Source organism: Pteropus alecto, unplaced genomic scaffold (assembly GCF_000325575.1).
Source record: "Pteropus alecto unplaced genomic scaffold, ASM32557v1 scaffold226, whole genome shotgun sequence".
Lineage (NCBI taxonomy): Eukaryota > Metazoa > Chordata > Mammalia > Chiroptera > Pteropodidae > Pteropus > Pteropus alecto.
The window spans coordinates 2,543,270-2,565,215 of record NW_006440132.1 but is presented as its reverse complement, the minus strand read 5'-3'; the positions used below and the strand labels follow the sequence as shown (position 1 = coordinate 2,565,215).

The 21,946-nt window shown below is 44.4% G+C and overlaps 1 protein-coding gene across 1 annotated transcript in view; it reads right to left on the bottom strand.

Moving 5' to 3' along the window:
* Positions 1–21,946, bottom strand: part of BRINP1 (BMP/retinoic acid inducible neural specific 1) — a 171,576-nt gene that overhangs the window by 8,974 nt on the left and 140,656 nt on the right. The window contains exons 6-7 of the mRNA XM_006917088.1: positions 20,745–20,981; positions 16,243–16,465 (exon numbers count right to left, since the gene is read on the bottom strand). Of these exons, the coding sequence (XP_006917150.1) occupies positions 16,243–16,465; positions 20,745–20,981 (460 nt within the window). The remainder of the gene's footprint in view (positions 1–16,242; positions 16,466–20,744; positions 20,982–21,946) is intronic.

Genomic DNA, 21,946 nt, shown 5'->3' with positions numbered 1-21,946 from the left:
TACAAACCAGTAAGAAAAAGTCAGATAATAGATAAATGATATGAATAAGCACTTCATAGAAGAGGATGTTCAAAAAGCTTCAATAAGCACGTGAAGCTCCACTTCGTTAGTCATCGGGACAATGCCAGGGACAATGAAATGCTACTGCAGGGGGATGGCTAAAATCAGAATGGCTACAATCAAATCGAAGTAAAAATAGAAAAGATGGGAAACACTAAGTATTGGCAAGGATGCAAAGTAATCCAGACTCCCCTATGCTACTGGCGAGAGAGAAAATTGGTTCAGCTAATTTCTGGGAAAACTGGAAGTATCTACTAAAGCATCATCAAAGCTGAACCTATAGTCGATGTCCCAGCAATTCCACTCCTAGTAGCAAAAATGCACACAGAAGGTCACCAAAGACATGTGTAGGACAGCAGCACTATGCCCCAGACTGGGGACTATGCAGACGACCATCAACCGCACGATAGACTTCTACAAAGACCACAGAACACTCTTGTGAACGAGTGAGCCGATACTACACAAAACGACATGGAGGAATCTCACAGAAGGATGAAAAGGTGAAAGGAGCCAGACCCAAGAGTCCATACTGTGTAAAAAGAGGCAAAACTGAGCCCCAGTGGGTGTGGAAATAAGAGGAGAGATTCCCCGGGAGAGAAGGCTCCCAGAAGGGGCGGGGGTTTCTGCAGTGCTGATAAAGCCCTGTTTTCTTATCTGGGCGCTGCTGGTTACACACGTGAATTCGTTTTGTGGAAATTCATTCTGCTGTACATTTATGGCATTTTCGCTTTCTATAGATCAGTAATACTTCCATAAAACATCTAAAAAATCATCCGTTAAGACAAGCAGAATAATACTATGAAGGCAGCAATACTTTGCATTTTTATATCGCTTGTAAACTTTCATTTATATGTCACTTTTAAACTTTCTAAAGCTCTTCTGTTTGGTTCTCTAAGGTTGAGCTTCATTCACAAGTTTTCTGTGTCATAGGCTGGGTTGAGAGGGCATCATGAATCTCTTTTCCACGACATAAAAAACTAGGCCCAGAGAAAAGATGTGGCTCACTGATGGTCACCGACCAGTAGGTTGTTACATCACTGGGATAATAACTCACCCATGTGTGAGTTTGCTGGCCCACTTGGAGGGCAGAGTGGAGAAGGAAAATTGAGAAGTGATTCTGGAGGAGGATAAAAAAGAGCTACCCACAGAAACTGTAAGAACCTAGTTCTATTTCTGACTCAATGCTCTGAGCCTCCAGATTTTATTCCGGAACAGGAAGCCACTTCCGAGCCTCAGGGAAGGAAAAAGAAAACCTAAAAACAACAAAAAGGGTCTGGAGATGCTTATTTTCTTGCCTTACGTCAGCCAAGTGAGTCAATCGCCCTACTTGCTACAAGTGCAGAATGACAAACAGGGCTGGGAGCAGAGATATGACTAGTAGCATTGCGTTGTACAAACCCTGCACATCGCTCACGGTGAAACTCAGCTGCTGGCACGCATCTCTCTGCCCCTCACCCAGATTATGCACCCTTAGGTGGCCACGGAGTTCAGCCTCATTGACTGCCTTTTTTTTTTTTTTAACTCCTATAAATAGAAAAGAAATTCCAAAGATATTCTTAGCTAAAAGCCTCATTGCCCCATGGTTGGGAGGGCACTTCTAGGCCTCTGTGACTGACAGCCAGCTGCCCCCAGCTAGCCTGGGGCTGTTTGTGGGCTTGTACCTCTTCTTTAATAGGACAATTTAATACACACTTAGAATAGGTCTTTGTCACCAAATCACCCCCATCTCCTACCTCACCTCCCCCAAATCATTAGGTCAGGGACTGTCAAAGTAGCAATTTGCTCCAGGGGGAGCTGTCTGTGGGTTTAAGATGGAGGATCTCCAGAATCCTGAAGCAATGCTTAGACGAGGCCTGGTCCATGAGAAACAGAGCCTAGAGAGGCTATGCAACTTGCTGGAGGTCACACAAGTGATATCAGAAAGTCCAGCACCAGAATCTCCCCCTTGAGGAAGGATCTCACACACTTCCACATGTGTACACTGTTCACCTTTCCCCCGGCACCCTCGAAAGGGGAAAAGGAAGTAGGCACACTTTTCAAGGATTACTGGCCACTGGTTCTGAACTGATACTAATTCCAGCAGAAACAAAATGTCACTGTGGTCCACTAGTCAGAAAAGTGTTTATGGAGGTCAGGTGATCAATAAAGTTTTAGTCAGCTCAGGTTCTTCTCAAAGCGGGTCCAGTGGTTATCTTCTGTAGTTATTTCTGTGGTTCCAGAATGCACACTTGGAATTATTCCATAATGGGAATACTTAGCCATTGGCAGAATCTCCTTCCTTCCCACTTCTGGTACCCACACTATACGCATATCTACCAAATAATAAAATACTGTGATGGAACATTCCCTCCCATTAACCAGCTGCTAAGAAAATTACAAAACATGCATGTAGCAAAGGGTGTAAACCTTAAGATAAATCCACTAAACGACAATCTGGATTGACCATGGTCCTGAAGGGCAATTTTATATTACAAAATGTTTTCTCGCAAGGTCTCCGAAGAGTGCAGTCCCCTCGGTACTAAAATGTATGATAATGGAAAAATAAACAAATGAAAAGCCCACTATGTGTGGCAGGTGGCCACGGATGCTTTGACATTCCTCCTGTAAATGGGAGGTCTGTGTTCCCTCCCCCTGAATCTGGGCAGATTCCAACATTGGTCTGACCAATGCAATAGGGCAGAAGTGAGTCACACAGTTTATGGACTGAGAACTCAAGAGACTAGCAGCTTCCACATCACGTCTCTTGGAAAATGCCTGCTTGGAACTCTGAAACCACCCTGCTGGAGCAACTAGCTGGAGAGACCATGAAGAGGGAGAGCTGCCCAGCTGAACTCAACCTTCTGCCATCTCTGTGAAGGCACCAGGCCCGTGAGTGAAGCTCTCTTGGAACCTCCAGCCCAGCCCAGCTACCAGCTGAATACCAATGAGGGCCTTCAGTTGACTCCATGTGGAACAGAAGAATTGCCCAGCCAATGCTGGCACAAATTCCTGACGTAAGATCATGAGCATAATATAATGATTGCTGCTATAAGTTTCTTAGTTTGGGTCAATTTGTTATACAGCAATAGATATTCAAACTGCTATATACCATGAGCCCCAAAGAAAACTCAGGGTATCTCTATCCCAATCTTTACTTCCGAGCTACATTACCAGATTCGGCAGACTTCTAAAAATTCCCCCTTTTCCCACAAGATCCTAGGCTCTAATCCCCAGGATCTGTGACTATGACATCACTTCCAGGATTGTGTTTTCTTATTAGGCACAGTTGACCTAAAGATAGAGAGATCATCTAAGCAGACCTAATCTAATCAGATGTGTCCCATCAAAAGCAGAGAGTTTTCTCTGGTTGTTGGCAGAGAGAGAACTCGGAGAGATCTGAAGCACGAGGAGGACTCACTGCATCATTCTGCTTTTGAAGATGGAGGGGTCCATGTGCAAGGACTGGAGAGTGGCCGCTAGGAGCTAAGAGTGACCCTTGGCCAACAACCAGCAAGGAAAAGGTGACCTCAGTCCTACAATGACAAAGAAGTGAATTCTCACAACAGCCTGAAAGAGCTTGGAAGTGGGTTCTTCCTCAGCACCCAGACATCTTAGTTTCTACCTCTGAGATGTAAGGAGAAGAGCCACCTAAACCAAGACTCTTGACCCCTGGAAACTGTGAGATAATGAATGCATGTTGCTTTAAGCCTCTAAGTTTGTGCTAATCTGTTACACAGCAATACCAAAGTAATATGATTACCCTGGCCAAGACACCCTGTTTTACTGTTTCATTTTACTCTTTCATGAAATGACAAGAATAGAGTAGATGATATTTTTGGTTCCTTGACAGCTATGACACTTTATGATTTTTTAATTTTGTTACTTAACCTTCCTGAGCCTTAGATTCCTGAGCTATAGCACGGGGGCGGGACCAGTCCAGTGCCAATTTGATCTTATCTACTAGATTTCAAGCTCTCTTTGAACAGAGATATCCTGTCTTACTCACCATTCTCCCACTACCCCTTTTGTAATCCTTGGAACCTAGTTACCGATCGCTAAATATTTGCTGAACAAAGGAAGGAATGGTTGAATGAATGAAGATTCCATGTAAATATTCATGTAAATATTCTTTGACGAGCACGAAGGACTATGCTCACGTAGGATGGCAGCAGAGGAGTATTGTTTCATCATGTTGGGCCCGTCATTCGTTTCTGTGAGCCTTAGTCTTCTCACCTGTAAATAGGGAGACTAATCCTTGCTCTACCTGCCTCACAGGTTATTTATTATAAGGATCAGATAAGATCGCTGGGGTGAAAGCCTTTCTGCAAACTTTAAATAACCTGTGCATGAGGTATTTGTCTTAGTAATAGTTTATTTTTTAAGGTTAGGAGTGTTCCTAAGCCAAATGGTGTGAATGTATTCCCTAATTATACCAGAAAATGAGGACCTTCCTGCTGTTACTTTGGCTGCTGCTGGCTCCCAGTCACACCACCTCTCAGCAGGAGTGGTGCCTGCTGGAATACAAAGCCTTTAGCGTCTGCTTAAGTAGAAGGTGTCAGAAACTCAAAACCCCAAGACCAGCTGAGGGATGAGGGTCTCTGTTGACAGGAAAGGAAATCACCAAATCATCTGGGTCATTGTCTCCTAATCTGGTATAAATCACTCTTTTCCAAATATACAGCTTTTCCAAAGCTGTATACTGAGGACCATAATTTCTTGAAAAACCTCAAAAAGAAGGGTTCTATGGCCAAATAAGTTTGAAAAATATGCACCCTTGATCCCTTCTCGATTTAGTTTTTTTTTTTTTTAAATTCAACTTTTCTAAATTTATTCAACCACAAATACCACTTCCTTTCCTCCCTCTCCTCACAATACCCTATAGGATTCATTTGGGGAAACTCATTTTTGCTTCTTTTCTACCAAGTGCATGTATAGTGAGCTGAGGCCATAGTTCTGGCAGTGAGGGGAGTCTTCTCATCCAAGATTAGTGTGGTCCCCAGACCGGAAACATTTCATCATCTAGCACCCAGGAACCATCTCGGACCTACTGAGTCAGAAACTCTGGGGGTAGGGTCCAGTAATGTGTACAAGAAGCCTTCCAGGTGGCTGCGGTGCCCATGCCCACTGGACAACCACTGCTGCAACCCATAGCTCTCTGGTAAAGCTCATGTCAACAGAGGAAGGAAACACCAAGTCCTTTCACACCCAGGACAAGAGGTTCCATTGATTCTCCAATTCACCTTTCAAATGGCTACCAAGACCACTTCCTAAATACATTTCTTCTATCCTCCCTCCTCAATGACTACTCATCACCTGGAGGCTAATATGCAACTAGGTTCCATGGTTTCATCTCAACTTGCCAGACTAATCTTATTCAATAACAATAAGGACGCTCACGCCAAGAGTTAATATTTACTGACCACTTACCCTATGCTAAGGACTCCGTATGTATATCTCGCATAATCCTCACAATAACTCTATGGCGAGTGTACTGTTATTATCCATCTTCAGTTTACAGATGAGGACATGTAGGGCCAGAAGACACGGAGCGCACAGCTCACCAGGATTCAGCACCGGATTGTCTGGCTCCAAAGGCCACGCACTCAATCTTGATTTACGTGATTTCTCTGATTCCTGATTTCCCATTTCTGGATGAAATTAATCTCGCATTCAATTCTACATAAGTATGCGTTGTGTTTTTTGAATGAAAAACTAGTCTCTCTACCCCAAGTTCAGAGTATCATTGTCACTTAACTCCCATCTCAAATGCTCCCTCACTTCAGTTCAGCAAACGCCGTGTCATCACGTGGGTACGAGGCACCTGAACTGTCACTTTGGGAGGGAGGAGGGGACGGTGAGCAAGAAAAACAGAGTCCCAGTCCTCATGGAATTTGTGATCAAGTAGGGGAAGACTGGGGTTAAAAACACAATTGCAAATGTGCCATGTGTTAGAAAAAATGTCAAGCAGGATGCAGAGAAGACATATTGCAGGATGGTGCAAAGTGGCCCAGTGCTCCGGGACAAGCACCCCGAAGAAATGAGGGTTTGATCTGAAATTTAAAAGATGGACAAAGATTTCCGGGCGAAGAGGGAAGGGGGTTTTCTAGTCTTCCTAGTAGGATTGTGTATCTCTCTTCCTACCTTTGTTGCTATTCAAATTCTATGTTTATAAAATGGAAAGCATCATAGAATGTGTTTTATAGGGTTGTTGCAAGGATTCAATGGGTAAATATACTTAAGAATTTAAAAGTATGCCTGGTACACAATAAATGGTCAATATATGTCAAGTATCATTATTATCATTTTTTTTTCTTACTATATGACCTAGTGCCAGTTGCTCCACTAACAGTGACAAGTTACTAGGAATAAGAGCTTCTGTCTCGAGGCACGCTCTCATGATTGACCTCCATGTAAGTGACTTGCCACACATCAGATTAATGTGGTGCGTGATGATCACAGCACATTTAATACAACTTGTTGGTTGGTCTTGGTCCTACAAAGCTTGCATGCTTCTATGCTTCTGTTCCTTCCAAGCGATGAGCACACTTACCGAGAGTCAGTTTTGTGTGTCTCCAAACCAGTTGTGTTTGCTATTATAATAAAATAAGTCAATAAAATATGAGCTTTTTATGTGGACACTAGTTTGAATTCTGTGGAAAAATTCCACAAAGACCAGTTGCTGAAAAAAAATCCCATCGATTTAAATAAAAGGGGAGTATCTGAGAAAGAGCGGAAGGGTTCATAAAATTCTACAGATGTTTAGACTGTTTCTTAAGAGTCTTTAAACTACTCCTCTACTTTGAATAAGCCAGAGTTGGAAATAGTATACAATTATTGGTCAGGTTTATATAAGGAAGCCAGTAAAATCTCAAAGAGAATATATCTACATTCTAAAAAAAAGATTTTGGCTCTCTTCGAATAGACTGACCAAGGAATATACATTTATACTTTTTAAGTTAAAATAAAACGTGTTTATACATGTTCAGCATTTATACATTTTAGGATTCCTTATTTAACTTAACTTTTAAAATTAACTGACAAGTTATTGGTCTCTAATAATTTGTCTGAGGAGTCTTGTACGTTGACTTCTTACTGTGTACTAAAAGTGGCATGTGTCCTTTTATTGATTTTCTACAATTAGGTATTATTTTATTTCCACCATATCCATCAGAAAACAGAAGCTCAGCTCTCTTAATACAGTGACAAGGTTACACCGCCGGTAAATGTCAGTCACACAGCTGGAGCCTGTTAGACTCCAGAACCTTAAGTCTTAAGTATCTTAAGTTCTACCCCCTACAGTATAACATTTCGTTGGGCTCATGATCTTCTTTCATGGAGGTATATCCCTTTCTTAGAAGCAGAAGCAGTATCTTCGTCAAAAATCTATGGTCTACTACTACTGCTGGGCTCTTGATTATATTAATATTGTATCTATTCGTTTCTTTACAGGTTATGAAGAGTTTTCACATATATCATATAATTGACCGGGGCATGAAATCCACGGGGTAGCTACTCCTATTATCCTGATCATACAGATGAGAAAACAGAGGGCTCGGATAGGTTTAGAGATTTCTGGAGGTCATGCTTCTAATAAGTGGTAGAAGAGGAACTGTCAGTCTAATAAACTAAAACTGACTTCAGTTCAATACAATATAAGAAGTCACATCAGTCTGCCCCACTACAGGAGTCTATGAAGATGAAATCCAAAGGCAAGTGAGTATAGGGTTCAGAGAGAAGAATCAAAATCAGCGTGGATATTGAGGGTCATCACGATAGAGATGACAGTTATCTTGGTGGCCAGAAACTTTCCATAGACACAAATTAAACACTGTATGGAGCAGGAAATATGTTAAAAGCTGACATGGGTTCAGAAGCTATGGCCCCAAGATTGGAGCTTGAGGTGGATGCCCCCAAGAGATTTTCATCTCAACAATGCGTAATTACATTGTGCTTGGCTAAGTAAGGCCTGGACTGCTGGGTCAAGGCCATGTGAATATGGGAAGTAAAAATAAACCAAAGACTAAGAGTCATCGGAAAATGCTAATAATTACACTGCCTGCCCTCAAGTTAAGGTTCTGGGGATCACAATGCTATGATCTCTACAAAAATCAGATGATAGGATGTAGAGAAGAAACATCGAATCACACTGACATTAAGCACCTACTGGGTGCGAGGAATTTTTCTTCAGTTCACTGCATTGAATATACTCAGAGAAGTGTCTATTTTTGTCCTCTTTCTTTTTTTTTTCTACAGTAGGGTACATTTCCCAAAGTAACAGACTTTGCGAGAGATACTTTTGGGATTTGGATCCAGGTCAGTCGAACACAATCTTCTTTTGCAGTTCCCATTATCGCACTGTCTAGACCATCACGGTCTGAGGCTCTGACTTTTAGTTACAGTCCATAACTAAAGTGACCTTGAACAAGTCACTTAACTCCCTTTGGCTTTAGTTTCTTCATTTGTGAATGAGGAAGATGATCTAAATATATCTGATACACGTGGAGAAATCTGTAGATTATTTATATGGCAATGAGACACAATTTTAAAAGATTATGTCAGCATGCCTTTGGAACCCCGTGCTAAGGAGAAAATAATTGATTTGTCCATTCATCGAACAAAGTTCTTCGAGTAGCTCCTGTGTGTCCGTAACCGTGCTAGGAAGTTATGCCAATGAAGCGGTAAAGAACATGGGTAAAGAACATGCCTAGAACATGGGTAAAGAACATGCTGATGGTCTCACAGGAGAGACAGGCGTTAACGAACAGATAAACAAAGAAATAACGGTAAGCTGAGATTTGGGCTTCATCGGGGAAGTGGGGATGCTAGGAGGGCACACAAAACACAGCATTTTATGGCAAGGAGCACAGCCTTTTGAGCTGAGATCTGAAGGGTACGTAGAAGCTAAGGCAGTGAAGGAAAAACAAAGGCTCATTCCAGCGAGAGGGAACGGCCTCTGTGAAGCCAGCGGAGTGCGAGGCAGCAGTGAATTGAAAGGAGCTTAGGGGGCTGCAGCTGGGAGAACCAATGGAAGGCGCGAAACCCCAGGTAGGCGGTAGTCAGGGGCCAGATCACGGCACAGCTGTGGGCCTGTAGGTCATCTTAAGATTTTGCTCTTTCTTCCTGAGCAGTCGTCAGTCACCGAAAAAGGTTGTAAGTAGGGATGCGACAAGATTTAAGAATTCGATTCTTAAGTCAGAATTCTGACTGCGTCGTGGAACACAGGTGGGAACGTGTTCAGATTTGGGGAGACTTAGTTAAAAGGCCATTGCAATTGGGATGGGGATAACAGATCTTAGTTTGAAGTCTAGGCTGCTCATTAAAATTGATTAATTAGCATCATGTGAAAGCAATGCTGCCTAAAGATCCAATTATTGACCCCCTATCAATACTTTGGAGTGGAAAATCTCATTCTCTGTGAGTGATATTTCTCCCAATATTGGGAAGGACCTCAGAGAAACTGAGCCCAGTTGCTTCCAAATTGTTTTAGGGAAAAAAAGTCACCTTATCCTCCCAAATGAGTTTTAATTCAGAATTCCATAAAGAAAACGGGTAAAAGGTGGCGCTAAAGGCGAAGTGCAACGGTTCATCACTCAACCCGCGCCCTGGCCCCGCACGCAGCTTCTCTGGAGTCTCCGCCACAGACTGTCGAGGAGTCAGTCTGGCCCACACAGGGCACAGCCAGGACCCGAACTCAAGACCCCTGGTTCAAACCAGTGGACTTTTCAGCACACCCTGCAGTGAGATAATGATATGTGGAGGACAAAGGACCTGTCGCTTTAAATGCCTTCCAAGTGTCTGGCACAGGGCTGGGAGACCAGGTGCCTAGTAAACATTTATGGAATTGCACAGAAGTCAGCTCATCCAGCAACGCCCATGTTGTGTTTCTTCTCTCCCTTGCTCCCTTCCTTCCTACCTTCTTCTTTTCTCTCCGTGCTGTCTTTCCTTTCTCCCTCCCTCCTCCCTTCCCTCTTTGCAATGGGAGGTGATTTCCACCACAACCCCGTGCTTCTGCCAGGCAGAGCATCCATCACCTTGGGTCGTCTTGCCTCAGGGACAGGTGGAACAGCATAGAGGTTACAAGTAAGGACTGCCTGCATTTGAATCCTGCCTCTTATTTGCTGTATAATCTTCAGCAAGTCACTTAACATCTCTGTTCCTTAATTTCCCCATTCATATAATGGGATGAGTTAGTGCTACCTCATTAAAATGGAAGAACAGTGCCTGGTGCATGGTAAATGCCTTATAACTGTTAACTATTAAATGTTGCCTTGGACCTAAACTCAGTCAGCCTCATTCTCTTCCTGATGAATTTGGTTTCAAGTTCACCCTCCTCGCATAGCCTCTTTTCATAGAGTACTCAGAGTTTACGAAGTACTTCCGGACACACCATCTCAGGTGAACCAGACTGAGACCCTCTGAGGCAGGAGGAAAAAATTATTGTGGCCATTGTACAGATGAGAAAGCCAAGGTTCAGAAAGTCTCAGTGTCAAGTAATGGTAGTGACCAAACTCAAAGTCCACCTTCCAATCTTTCCCCCTTTTTAACTGCACAGCAGAAGGATCTCCTAGTAGCAAAACGATCCACAGAAACCTTCCCGTGGGTCCCCCACCTTCCCTCAACCTGTGCAACCACAGTGGTGTGCTCTGACACAAGCTCCTGCACAGGCTAAAAGAAATTCACCACAGTGTTCCTGGGACTCCCTCCTCCAACCCCCAAAAACCTTATACATGAAAGGCAACCAATAAATATTTGGTTGGCTATTGGATGCCCCACTGGCAGGTGTAGTCTGGTTTCATCCTCACAAGCGCTGAGCCTTGGGGTGGGATGAGTCATACGTATCTTGGCGTTTCCAGAGCCTGACACAGAGTATGCTCTCAGGAAAGGCTTCTGCGTTGACCTGTACTGGATCTGACCTCTTCTCTCTCACTGCAGGAGACGTGTCGCATGCGTCTGCCTGGGTCTCTGCATGGGCTCCAGAGCTGATTCCGAGCTCTACAACTGGGGCCATTTCCTGACTCACCATAACATATCAGAGACTCTGAAACTCTAATCCTGGTCCATCACCACCCATGACCTTGATGAGCTAACCCTGCCTTTGGCATCACTTTACACTTAAACCGGGGCGCCCCAACCAACCACAGCCTCCTCTCCTCGCTTCTGCACACGGCTGAAAGCCTGCACAGGGCTCTTGACCACCAAGCCCACCATGGAGTCAGCAAGACAACTCCAAGCCTGCCACTTTACCTGCCCTGTGACCTTGGACAAGTGAATCACATCTCTGCCTCATCAGTTCCCTCATCTATAGAACAAATCCAACAGCATCGACTTCACCCAGTGTGAGGATTAGATGGCATCCTCATCAGCACTCAGACTCATGAGCATTAAGGTGGGCTAAACAATTTATACGCAAAATATCAGTGCCTGGTTCAAATAACAAAAAGAAAAGGAGCCAGCATGTTACTGTTTTCTACGTGCCAGGCACTGTTCTCAATGTTTCATGTGGGTTACAACATTTAATGTTCAAAACAGCTTTATGAGGTTGGCACTGTTATTTGCCTTGTTTTACAGATGAGAAAACTGAGGCTCCAAAGTGATGGTAAATTCCCCAGAGTTACAGGTAAGCAGGTGACGATGCTGGGATTAAAACCCGGGCCTTCCGACTCCAGAAGCTTTTTACTTAGCCAGCTCTATTGCCTGTTATAACAGCTGCTCAAAACAACCGATCCTTATTGTTTTGTGATTATTACTGTTATCATTAAATTTATTTTCCCTATATATAGGAAAGTCACCTGTAGCTCTAATTATGCTCAATCTATCCTGTGGTATATACTCTCCAAAGAAGACGCCCTCTGCCCCCGTGACCCACACCTCTCAGTGTTCACATCTGGGCTGGGCTTTTGGACAACAGAATATGGTGGGAGTGATGCTCTCTGAGTTCCAAAGCTACACTGTAAGAAGTCTTACGGCGTCTGTTTAGTCTCGGGGTGCTGCCGTGCTGCAAGAGGCCCCGGCCACAGGGAGAGGGCACGTGTAGGCACTCTGGTTGGCAGCGCCCGCTGAGCTCCCGGCTGACAGCCAGCCTCAGCTGCTAACTCTGGGAGTAAGCCGTCTTGGACGTCAAGTTCAGCCAGGCCCCCAGATGACTCCAGCACCAATCAACCTGAGAGACCTCCCAGCTGTGTCCAGTCAACCTACAGAACCACGAAAGATGATAATAAAGTGTTGTTTTTCAACCACTAAAGCCTTGGGGTGGACTGTTTAGAATCAGTTGATAACTGGAACATCTCTTTTGCCTTCCAGTCCAATATAAAAGTCCCAATGTACCTTGAAACAAAGTTCTAATTATCTGTATTTGACTTCCCACTAAATTTTATAGGTAAACAATGTCTTTGAAGTTCCAACAAAATAATGATTGTCTGCCAATCTTGGGTACGTTACTTAACTCTCTGCGCCTCAGTTCCCTTATCTGTAAAATCAGAATAGTAAAGCAGTGTGAGCACCTAGTTCCTAAGGTTGCAGTAAGGAGGAAATTAGTTACGTCACGTCAGATGCTTAGAACAGCGCCTGATGTTTAGGATTCATGGACTGACAGCTCTCCTTCCCCCTCCTCCCCACCCCCTCTCCTTTCTATCTCTTCCGCTTCCCTTTAACTGAGTCAAGGACTTTAGGAGGCTTTTTAAAATTTTACTTTAAATCTTAATTCTCACACTTAACCTGAAGGCAAGTAAATGCCACATTGCAAATGAGGTGCAGGGACTTCCACAAAGCCTCTGGGCTGGGAAATGATGGAGTTAAGATTTGGACCCAGTCCATGTGTGGCTACAGCTCTTCCCCTCTCCCACTCAGCCTCCACAATGCCACCCCTCTGTGACACACGTGGTGGTGACAGCATCTGCTTGGTGGCCTCGTCTCCACAGAGTCTGGCTCGCAGACAGATTGCACCCCAGCAATCAGTCTATTTACAGATTCCGGATCCCTCGGCTCAGGAGGGCTGAGGTCCCAGTGTAAGCACCTCTGTCTGACACTGCTCCGTGACAGGGAGGTGTCCTGTCCGCTGGTGTGAGAAATGCTCATTGTAGCCTTTGATTGGGCTGCCCACAGCCAACAAGGAGGTGCAGCTTCAGAGGAACCAGCACAGAGCTGAGTTTCTGTGCCCCGTACCCCCTAGAACCCAGCGATCGACACTCCCTAAACGAACATAACTGAGTGACTCGACAAGATGGTACTCCAGACATCCTCTCCGAGTGAGGGAAGAGGGGATGGCATGATCACAGCAAGTCTCCTCATCCTAGGACGAGCGAAGGCAAGACTGCAAGTCTGTCTTTGAAGGTCCTGGTGGTGGCAGGACCTCTCCTGACAGCTTGCACAGGAAGAGCAACGTATTCATATGTGTGGGCATCTGCTATCAGAAAAGTGAAGTGACTTGCTCGAGGTCACACAGCTCACTAATGGTAGGGCACGATCTCCAAGTCAGGCCCCTTATTATTATAATTTTCTTCCATCACCCAGTTTTGTTTCTCTTTCCTCCCTTCTAATGCCTGGCTACTCTCCTTCTGGAGCCCCCCTGAGCCTTCCCTAGATCTGGCACACCCCATGGTGCTCTGTGCCCTGTGACTAGATGTTCTTCTCACTTTTAATACTTGTGTCTGTCTAGCATCTTTGTGCGTTTGGACCTTCCACTTCATTCTCTGATGTGACAACCAGCAAAACTGAAAATGTATCTCCTTAAAGTCTAGCAATGGTTACCCTTTTCCACCAGATTTTCACCCAGTATGGTCAATTCTGGGGCTGCACAGTTTCTTCACCTAATGATCTGATCAAAAGCCACCTCTGATGGTGTTTACAGTAAATTATCTCCCACCCTTCCCACCCCCCAAAATTGATATGGTCAAGTCCTCACCTCAAGTGCTTTAGAATGTGACTCTATTTGGAGATAAGTCTTTAGAGATGGAGTTAATTTAAAATGAGGTTAATGTAAACTGAGGCGAGGACTTCGTATAACAATATATGACTGGTGTCCTTATAAGAAGAGGAGATTAGGACACAGACACACACCGAGGGAAGGCCAAGTGAAGACACAAGAAGAAGACGTCCACCAGGCCAAAGAGATGCCTGTAAAGACGCCAACCCTGGCAACACCTCCATCTCAGACTTCTAGCTTCCGGAACTGTAAGAAAATAGATTTCTGTCATTTAAACCACTCAGCCTGTGGTATTTTTCTATGGCAGCCTTAGCAAGCTAGTAGTTTTTCCTGATTGCCAAGAGAAGAACTCTTCACTCTTCCTCTAAAAGACATCTTTCACCGCACTGTTTACCGTGTGCCTTTCCGATTCTCTCGCAGTGCCTGCTGCAGGTCCCATGACAGATGCCGGATGGACCTACATGGAATCTACCTCAGGCGCTCACTCATGGTGGCAGTTTGGGCGTCGGCTGCAGATGACAAGAAAGCCGTTCTGTGACTGGACCTCTTTCTTAGTCTCCGGTTCTGCAGCACCGGAACAAGGAAGCGGCTGCCATAAGAAATCCGGTATGATTCACAAAATAACGATCACAGACTGGGTGCAAAGCGATGGGCTCAGAGTTGGAGGAAATGGGGGAAAACAGGCATGACACGGCAAAAGTGTAGAAGAAGACGCTTTCGTGATGGGGAAGGAGAGGAACAACGTGCCGACTGAGGCAGGGGTTTTGGATTCATGGGAGCTTCAAATAAGGAGCCTTCTGTGTTGGCTGGTGCAGTCAGGAAAGACTTCATCAAGGAGGCAGCATCTGATCTGAGACTAGAAAAACGAGAGGAAAGCAGGAGCTTGGATGGGGTGGTTGGGATGGCGTGAGACTGCGTAGACAAGCAGAGCGAGTTTTAGGTGTTGAGTTCCCACAGAGCATGGTGTTAAGGACATGGTGTTTCGATTCCTGGCATCGAGGGACATCTTGTCTCTCTCATATGGTGTTAAGGACATGGTGTTTCGATTCCTGGCATCTTGTCTCTCTCACGTCAGCATCACTGACTTTTGATTTTGTTGGTGGGGGAAAGGGGGGCTACCCTGTGTCATAGCCCCACCGCCCCTGTAAAGGTGATCGAAAATGTCTTCGGACATTTCTAAATGTGCCCTTGGGACACGAATCATCTCCAGTTGAGAACCACTGACTTATACTGTGGTTTTAGGCCAATCACTTGACTTCTCTGAGCTTTGATTTTCTGGTCTGTACGATGGGAGTGACAATCATAGATATTAACACGTGGCTGACATGGAATCTGTGAAGTGAATGTGACTTAGCCTCAATCTTTCTAAGAGTCGAGCTCTTTTCAAATGAAATTGAATGTGGGATGCCCAAATATGAAATGGATGAAAGCACAGCTGCTTCGGCTGAAGCGCGGTGGCGAACCCCCAAACCTGCGGTGGCGAACCCCCAGACCTGGAGAGTGTGCATGCTCTCCTGTGACGTCATCATGGAAACCCTGGAGCCACCACAACAGAAAACCCCAGATGCAATGCATAAATGCTCTGGGAGGCGGAGTCTGAAAGACCTGGATTTGAATCCCAGCTCCTTCCCTGTGGGACCCTAAGAGAGCAGAAAATCCCAACGTGCTGTGACATCAGAGCCCTGTCTTATTCTCTACCATTCATGAGAATACCTGGCACATCGAGAGCGGGGCATCTAGGCATTAAAGGAGGCACTCGCTTCCAGGTGAGGCCCCTGCACTCACAGGACCCAGAGAGGGCGTGCCCCCTTAACATCTCCCTCCCCCCCACACCCCGTAAGTGCCTTGTTCGCTTCACTCTGCTCCCAGCTCTGATCAAAGGCCCTCAGTAAATAGCTACCTGATTAACTAGTTAACTCACTTTCTCCACTGTTAAGATGGGATGCTAATACCCGCTTTTCCAAGTAATTTCAAAATTAAATAAATAACACATTTTAAGCAACAAGAATAATGTCCCATGGCAGTCAGGGCTACTGTTAGTTCTCGTCCTCATCAGTGGACCAGACAGAACACAGGGGCTGACCTCAGGGTAGATTCAGGAAACGATGCGAAATCCAGCGCAGCCGGAGCCGCAGGGGAGAAGAAGCCTGAGACAATCCAATAAACTGCTGGTCTCGCCATCTCCAAATGTACCATCGGCATTCATGTCCCTCTGCGACAAGTGAATGCAAGCTGGCACCAGGCCCGAGCCTGCAGAGGTGGCATGGGGTGGCAGCACCTACCTCTCTCTAGGCAGCTGGTGGTTCGGATTGTGGCGGCAGCGGACGCTGAGGCCGAACAGCTTGCGGGCTGTGCGTTGAATCTTTTGCCTCTGGGCCTCCATGGCGCTCTGCAGGAGCTTGTAGCGGTTCTGCAGGTCCCAGTCGTTGCCCCAGTGCTGATGGATGCTCCCGATGGTCAGGAAGTGGTTGCTGGGGAGACGCTTCATAAATGATTTAAACTCATCTAGCAAGAGACAAAGGCCAGGAGAGAAGAGCTGAGCATGACTGCCCCCAACTGAGGTTGCCCACCTACAAATAAAGCAGATCTGTAAATAAAACTAACTTGCTTGAGGCCCACAGGACATAGCGCTAGCCTGCTCTGCTCCTAGTAGGCAGTGCAAAGGCCGCTGCACTTCCAAGGAAGAAAGATTTTTCTACTTTGCTGCTGCAGGAGTGAACCCGCGTCCTGCATCTTGAAAACAGGGCATCCCAAACTTCTGTCATCTGAATGCCAACTTGATAATGATATTCACAAATCACTTATATTTACTTAGAATCAATTCAATTTTTATTCAATTCTACATAGAAAACCACTATTCCCTTCAGTGGAATGGAAGCTATAAAAATAAAGTGGTAAAAATAAGTATCATGAAAACAATGTTAATAAATTCGAGCTAGATACTGTTACCTGCTAAAAGACCAAACCCCTGTACCTGCTCTGACTTTGAAATACAGAAAAGTAGCAAGTGATAGAGAGGTGTTAAAGGCATATTAGCACCAACTACAGTGTTCTCTTTGATGTAATCTGCAGGTTTGACAGAGAACCAAAATGGATCAGCCTCTCCATTGTGTGATCTAGTCTTATGGGAGGCTGTATGTATGTACCATGTTATGTCATGTCCCAGTTTGGAAAATTCTAGCTTAAGAGTTGGGAACAAACTCGTGGGTCTCCTGGAGGAAGGTTTCTGCCTCAGTGTATGATGCTGAGTTTCAGCGTGTCAGCATGTGCTACGACCTGACACTGACTCAGAAATGATCTGGGTCAGCTCTCTAGTTCTGCATATAGGGAGACTGAAGCCCAAAGTGGGAAAATGACTCTGAAGATAGAACAGCCCATGAGTGACAAAAGGCAGAACTAAAACCTGAGCTGTTGTTTTCCCATCTCATACTTACACCCCATCCCGGACTTCCCCCCTCTTCAACTATTGGAAAAATTAAAGAATTAAGGGTTTGATCATTTTACAGGTAAAAAAAAATGAAATGGTTAGATTATACATATAATAAAAAATATATAATCAAGATACATATGCATAAATCTTGAGCCTAATATTTTTACTTAATATTATAAAACCTATAAGGAAATTGCAGGTACACGAGCCATTCATTTTATTAAGACAATGCTAACATAGTTCTCGATAAGCAAGCATCAGGCTTGGTCTTAAACATCTAACATATATAAGTGATTTTATAGCAAATCTATGAGGAGGGTACTTTCAAGTGCCCCCTTTTATAGAAACTAGGACACAGAGAAGTTAATTAACTTGCCAAGGTCACATAGCCAGTAATGAATGATAGAATTAGAATTCTGGCTCTGAATCCTATGCTCTTACTGAGCATGTTATACTTAGTCTCAACACATGAGAGGATCAGTGTATTGGGGAAAAATAAAAGGTGCTCAAAACACACATATAGGGAAACTGTCTCTGACTTTCACAGAACCTAAGGCACGTCATTACAGACAGACAGACACACATTCAAATAGCACCTTGCCCACCGAACAGCTGTGTGACTATTATTCTCTCCATGTTTGTTTCCACAATTGTCAAGCAGGTATAATAGTATCTAATTCAAACAGTGAGAGGGTGACATAGGACCGCATTTGCATAAAGAGTTTCCTATATACAGAAAGTGCTCAATGGACGCTCTCGAGCATCCGTGATGCTCATGATGCTAAAATGGACGGTAGTTTAAGACTGAAAGGATAACACATTATGCACTGATTGATTTACTCAGTGAGCTGGCTGGAGGCAGGGCACTGGCCCTAATGAACTGCTGCTTTGGCCAGCCCACCTCTTCTCACGTGGAAGACATGCCGGTCATCACGCCGAGGGCTCCACTGACCTCGAAGCAGATAACCGTCCTTTAAATGAACTTGAATTTGGGTCAGATAAGAAAACATCATCTAAAAGTTAAAACGATTGAACTTTCTTGACTAAAAGTAGAAGGGTCTTCTCCCAGTAAAGGAGACAACCCCCATTGGCATGTGTAAACTAGGTCCTATTTGACCACCAACACTCTGGAGCCATCTAGGAATCATTGGCTTTTAGCTTTGGCTGGTCATGAATCCCTCCAAATCACCTGGGCTATGTCATTAAGGTTACTAACTGAAAATGAAAAGGAGGAAAGTACACATGCACAAGCCACAAAGGTATGTATGAGTGGATGGATTTATCTTAATGGGTAAAAACATTTCAAATGGCTGAGTACAGGATATCTAGAGCGTATCTGTGCTCTTCTGGGGAGAAAGCATGACACAAATAATTTCTATGGCCTATTCAGCTTTCTGTGTTTCCTCACCCACGCACCCACCCACCCGCTCAGAGTGGTTTCTCTTTCTTGAGAATAAGAATTATATGGTAAGACCCCTACTGCTCGTGCATAGAGCCTACATTCTCTTCTGCTTTTTAGCAATCAGTAGAATCCCTTTGCAAGAGCATTTTAGCAAATGCGTTTTTTTGAGGCCAAATAATCATCACAATATATTTCCATCACGAAAACTCTCTCTTTTATGCATCCCCAGGATTTTAAATGGACTAATGGGTGCAGGTTCATAAGGCCTCCACGGCTCCACCGGCGATGCGTGACCCAGCGAGAACACGACCACTGATGCATCCTGTGCTCCCGGAGCCGGCTGGGGGCTTGGAGTTCGTGGAAGCCAGTGGTTTTCAAACACAGCTCAAAAGAGCTCAGCTTTTATCTGTGGTACACAGTGGCTCCAAGGTATGATTTTGTTTGATCAAAGGGCTTCTTGGCTAAAGATTTAAATAAATTCAAATATTAAACACATAAACATGTCCTCTCATTTATCAGATGAGGGAATTGAGGACTGGTGGGGTAAAGTAGAATTAATAAGGTAAAAAAGCTGCTCTGAGCACCGGGTTGAAATCAGGGGTTCCGTTACGGGCTCCGTCGTGTACCAACTATGTAACCCTGGGGATGTCACTGGGTCTTGGCACCCTCTCTCCTCGTAATATAGGAATATCATTACTTACTTTAATGCAGCTGTTGTAATAGATTTAAGGAATATAAAGTTGTTTTAAAAGCAGGACTGCTCTATACATATGGCCATTTATTTAACAGATACCTGAGCACGTATTATAAGCCAAGTATCTACTTGGCATCTCTTCTTGGAAGTCTCGAGTATTCCCAAGGTTTTCATGTCCAAAACTGAGCACACAGTCCTCTTCCCAAACCTCCCAGCACTTTCTAGCAACATCCATCAAATCATCTAACAAACATACCGAAAAGAAGTTCTTGGATCTCATCTCAAGGCCCTTCTCAAGTTCTGCTAATTCTTCCTTCTAAATATCTTGGCTTCTCTGCACAGAGATGCATTCCCATTTTTACCACCTATTCCACGGCCCTAACCCACACCACAGTCATCTCTCTTCCAGGCACCTTGTGACGGCCTCCCATTGGTGGACCTGTCCCCAGCCTCTGATCTCTGCACCACAGTCAGATACTCAGACTTCTGCTCTTCCTCAAGGTGGCCTCTCCTAGATCTCCTGAGCACATCGACTCCCAACTCTGCGTGATTTGCTCACAATAGCTTCTCATTCTTTACACACATATGATGAAAGTGCCATAATCACTTGCATTATATGATTAATGTGTGGCTTTCCCATTAACTAGAAACTGCGTGAGGGCAGAGATCCAACTTTGCACCTCACCTATCTGATGGTCTTGGGTAGACTGACTTTCCTCACCTGAAATCCATTTCCCTTAACCGTGAAAAGCAAGAATAGCTAAGTTACCTGAAAAGTGACTTCCATCTATGGCTGTCGGTGAATTCCTTGCATATCTATACCTATATCTATATCTATGTTTCTATATCTACATATATATGTACATATACATATTTACACATATATGTGCATCTGTTTGTTTAGAGAAATAGACAGACACAGCTCAGGAATCAATACAAATACCTTGACTCTCCATTCTCTAGAGGTTTCCTATGCGCTATGTGGCATTTCTCTGTCTTCTGGGTTCAACAGAAATAACACACCACAGGGCTGCAAACTTGATTATAGTACCCATTATTCCACTCAGTGGAAATTTACCGAGTGCCCACTCCCTGACGGCTACTAGACCTGGCTCTGGACCCTCCAAAGTGACAGACTTGGAGTGGGTGAAGGTCATCGAATCTTCCCTCACAGCAGTTCTAATTCCAATTAGACAGTTTGCTTTTCTAGACTTGGCTCAGTGCCATTCATGCAGCGGTGCTAACTTAGGCTCTCTACCTGAGTTCTCCAGGTCCTTATAAGCTTCGGCCCAGGACTTGGCCATGTTGGCCAGCGTGTACTCCATGATCTGGATGTCGGTGATGGGGCAGTTGCACTGTGGGAACTCCTCCGCGCACTGACACCTACACTGGCTGTTCTGGCACACGTACTCCCCCTCACCGTTGCACATGATGTAGCTCAAGGCCGACTGGACAAACTTCTCTTGCAGATACTGAGGGAAGATTATCTGAAGACCTGTTCGAGAAGAGCGAGAAGGGGAGACAGAAAGGTTATAAAAGGTGTTTCATTAACAGTTTCGAAAGGTGATGCTTAGGAATCTGAAGCCGCTGGCTTTCTCCTCGTGTGTCATAACCAAAATATTTCTGGGCCTGCCTAGATCCAGACACAATCGGCAAGGCCTCCAGTTGCATTGCTTCGACATAAACTTCTCAGGTCATGACCTTGGCTATCTCTGAAATGTATACTCTATTATGTTATATCAGGACTGAGGCTAGAGGCAGATCTGAAATCTACCTTTTCCATTTTGGGAGAAAACCCTTATTGAAAGCACAAGATTATTGTTTATTTTTTTCTTATTTCTTTCATTTCCTTCTTTTTCCTTTCTTCAAATATTTATGAACCCTATTTATGAAGCATAAGTCTTGAGCTAGGTGCTAGGTCTATAGAGATAGAAGAAAAAAAAAGACGTGATCCTAGCCCTTGGGGAGTTTACCATATAATCAGCAGGGCTAGACCCAGACACATATCATCATAACACAGCTTTATAGACCTGAAGCAGAGATGGCCACATGAGGCAACTAGGCAGCAGAAGCCTGCAAATAACACTGCTTGGGGAGCAGAGAAAACTCTGTACCGGACATGATATTTGAGCTGGTTGAAAGTGAATAAGAGAGCATCATGGAAAAAGAAGAACAGGAAGTACGTTCCGAAGAAAGGAACAGCAAGAACAAAGGCACATCACGTCTGGGAGTCGCCCGTGAATGAAATGGATTTGGATGGGTCGGGGTGCAGTGCTGTAGGAAAAGAGGTTTCAGAGAGGAGCAGACGCCAGAGTGCAAAGAGTTTTATAAGCTAAAAACTTTGGACTTCATTTCATGGATAACGGGGATACTTTGGTAAATTTCAAGGGTAAGAATGACCTGTGAAGAGTGATATAATTTAATAAGATCACTGTATCATTAAAATATATATATATATAT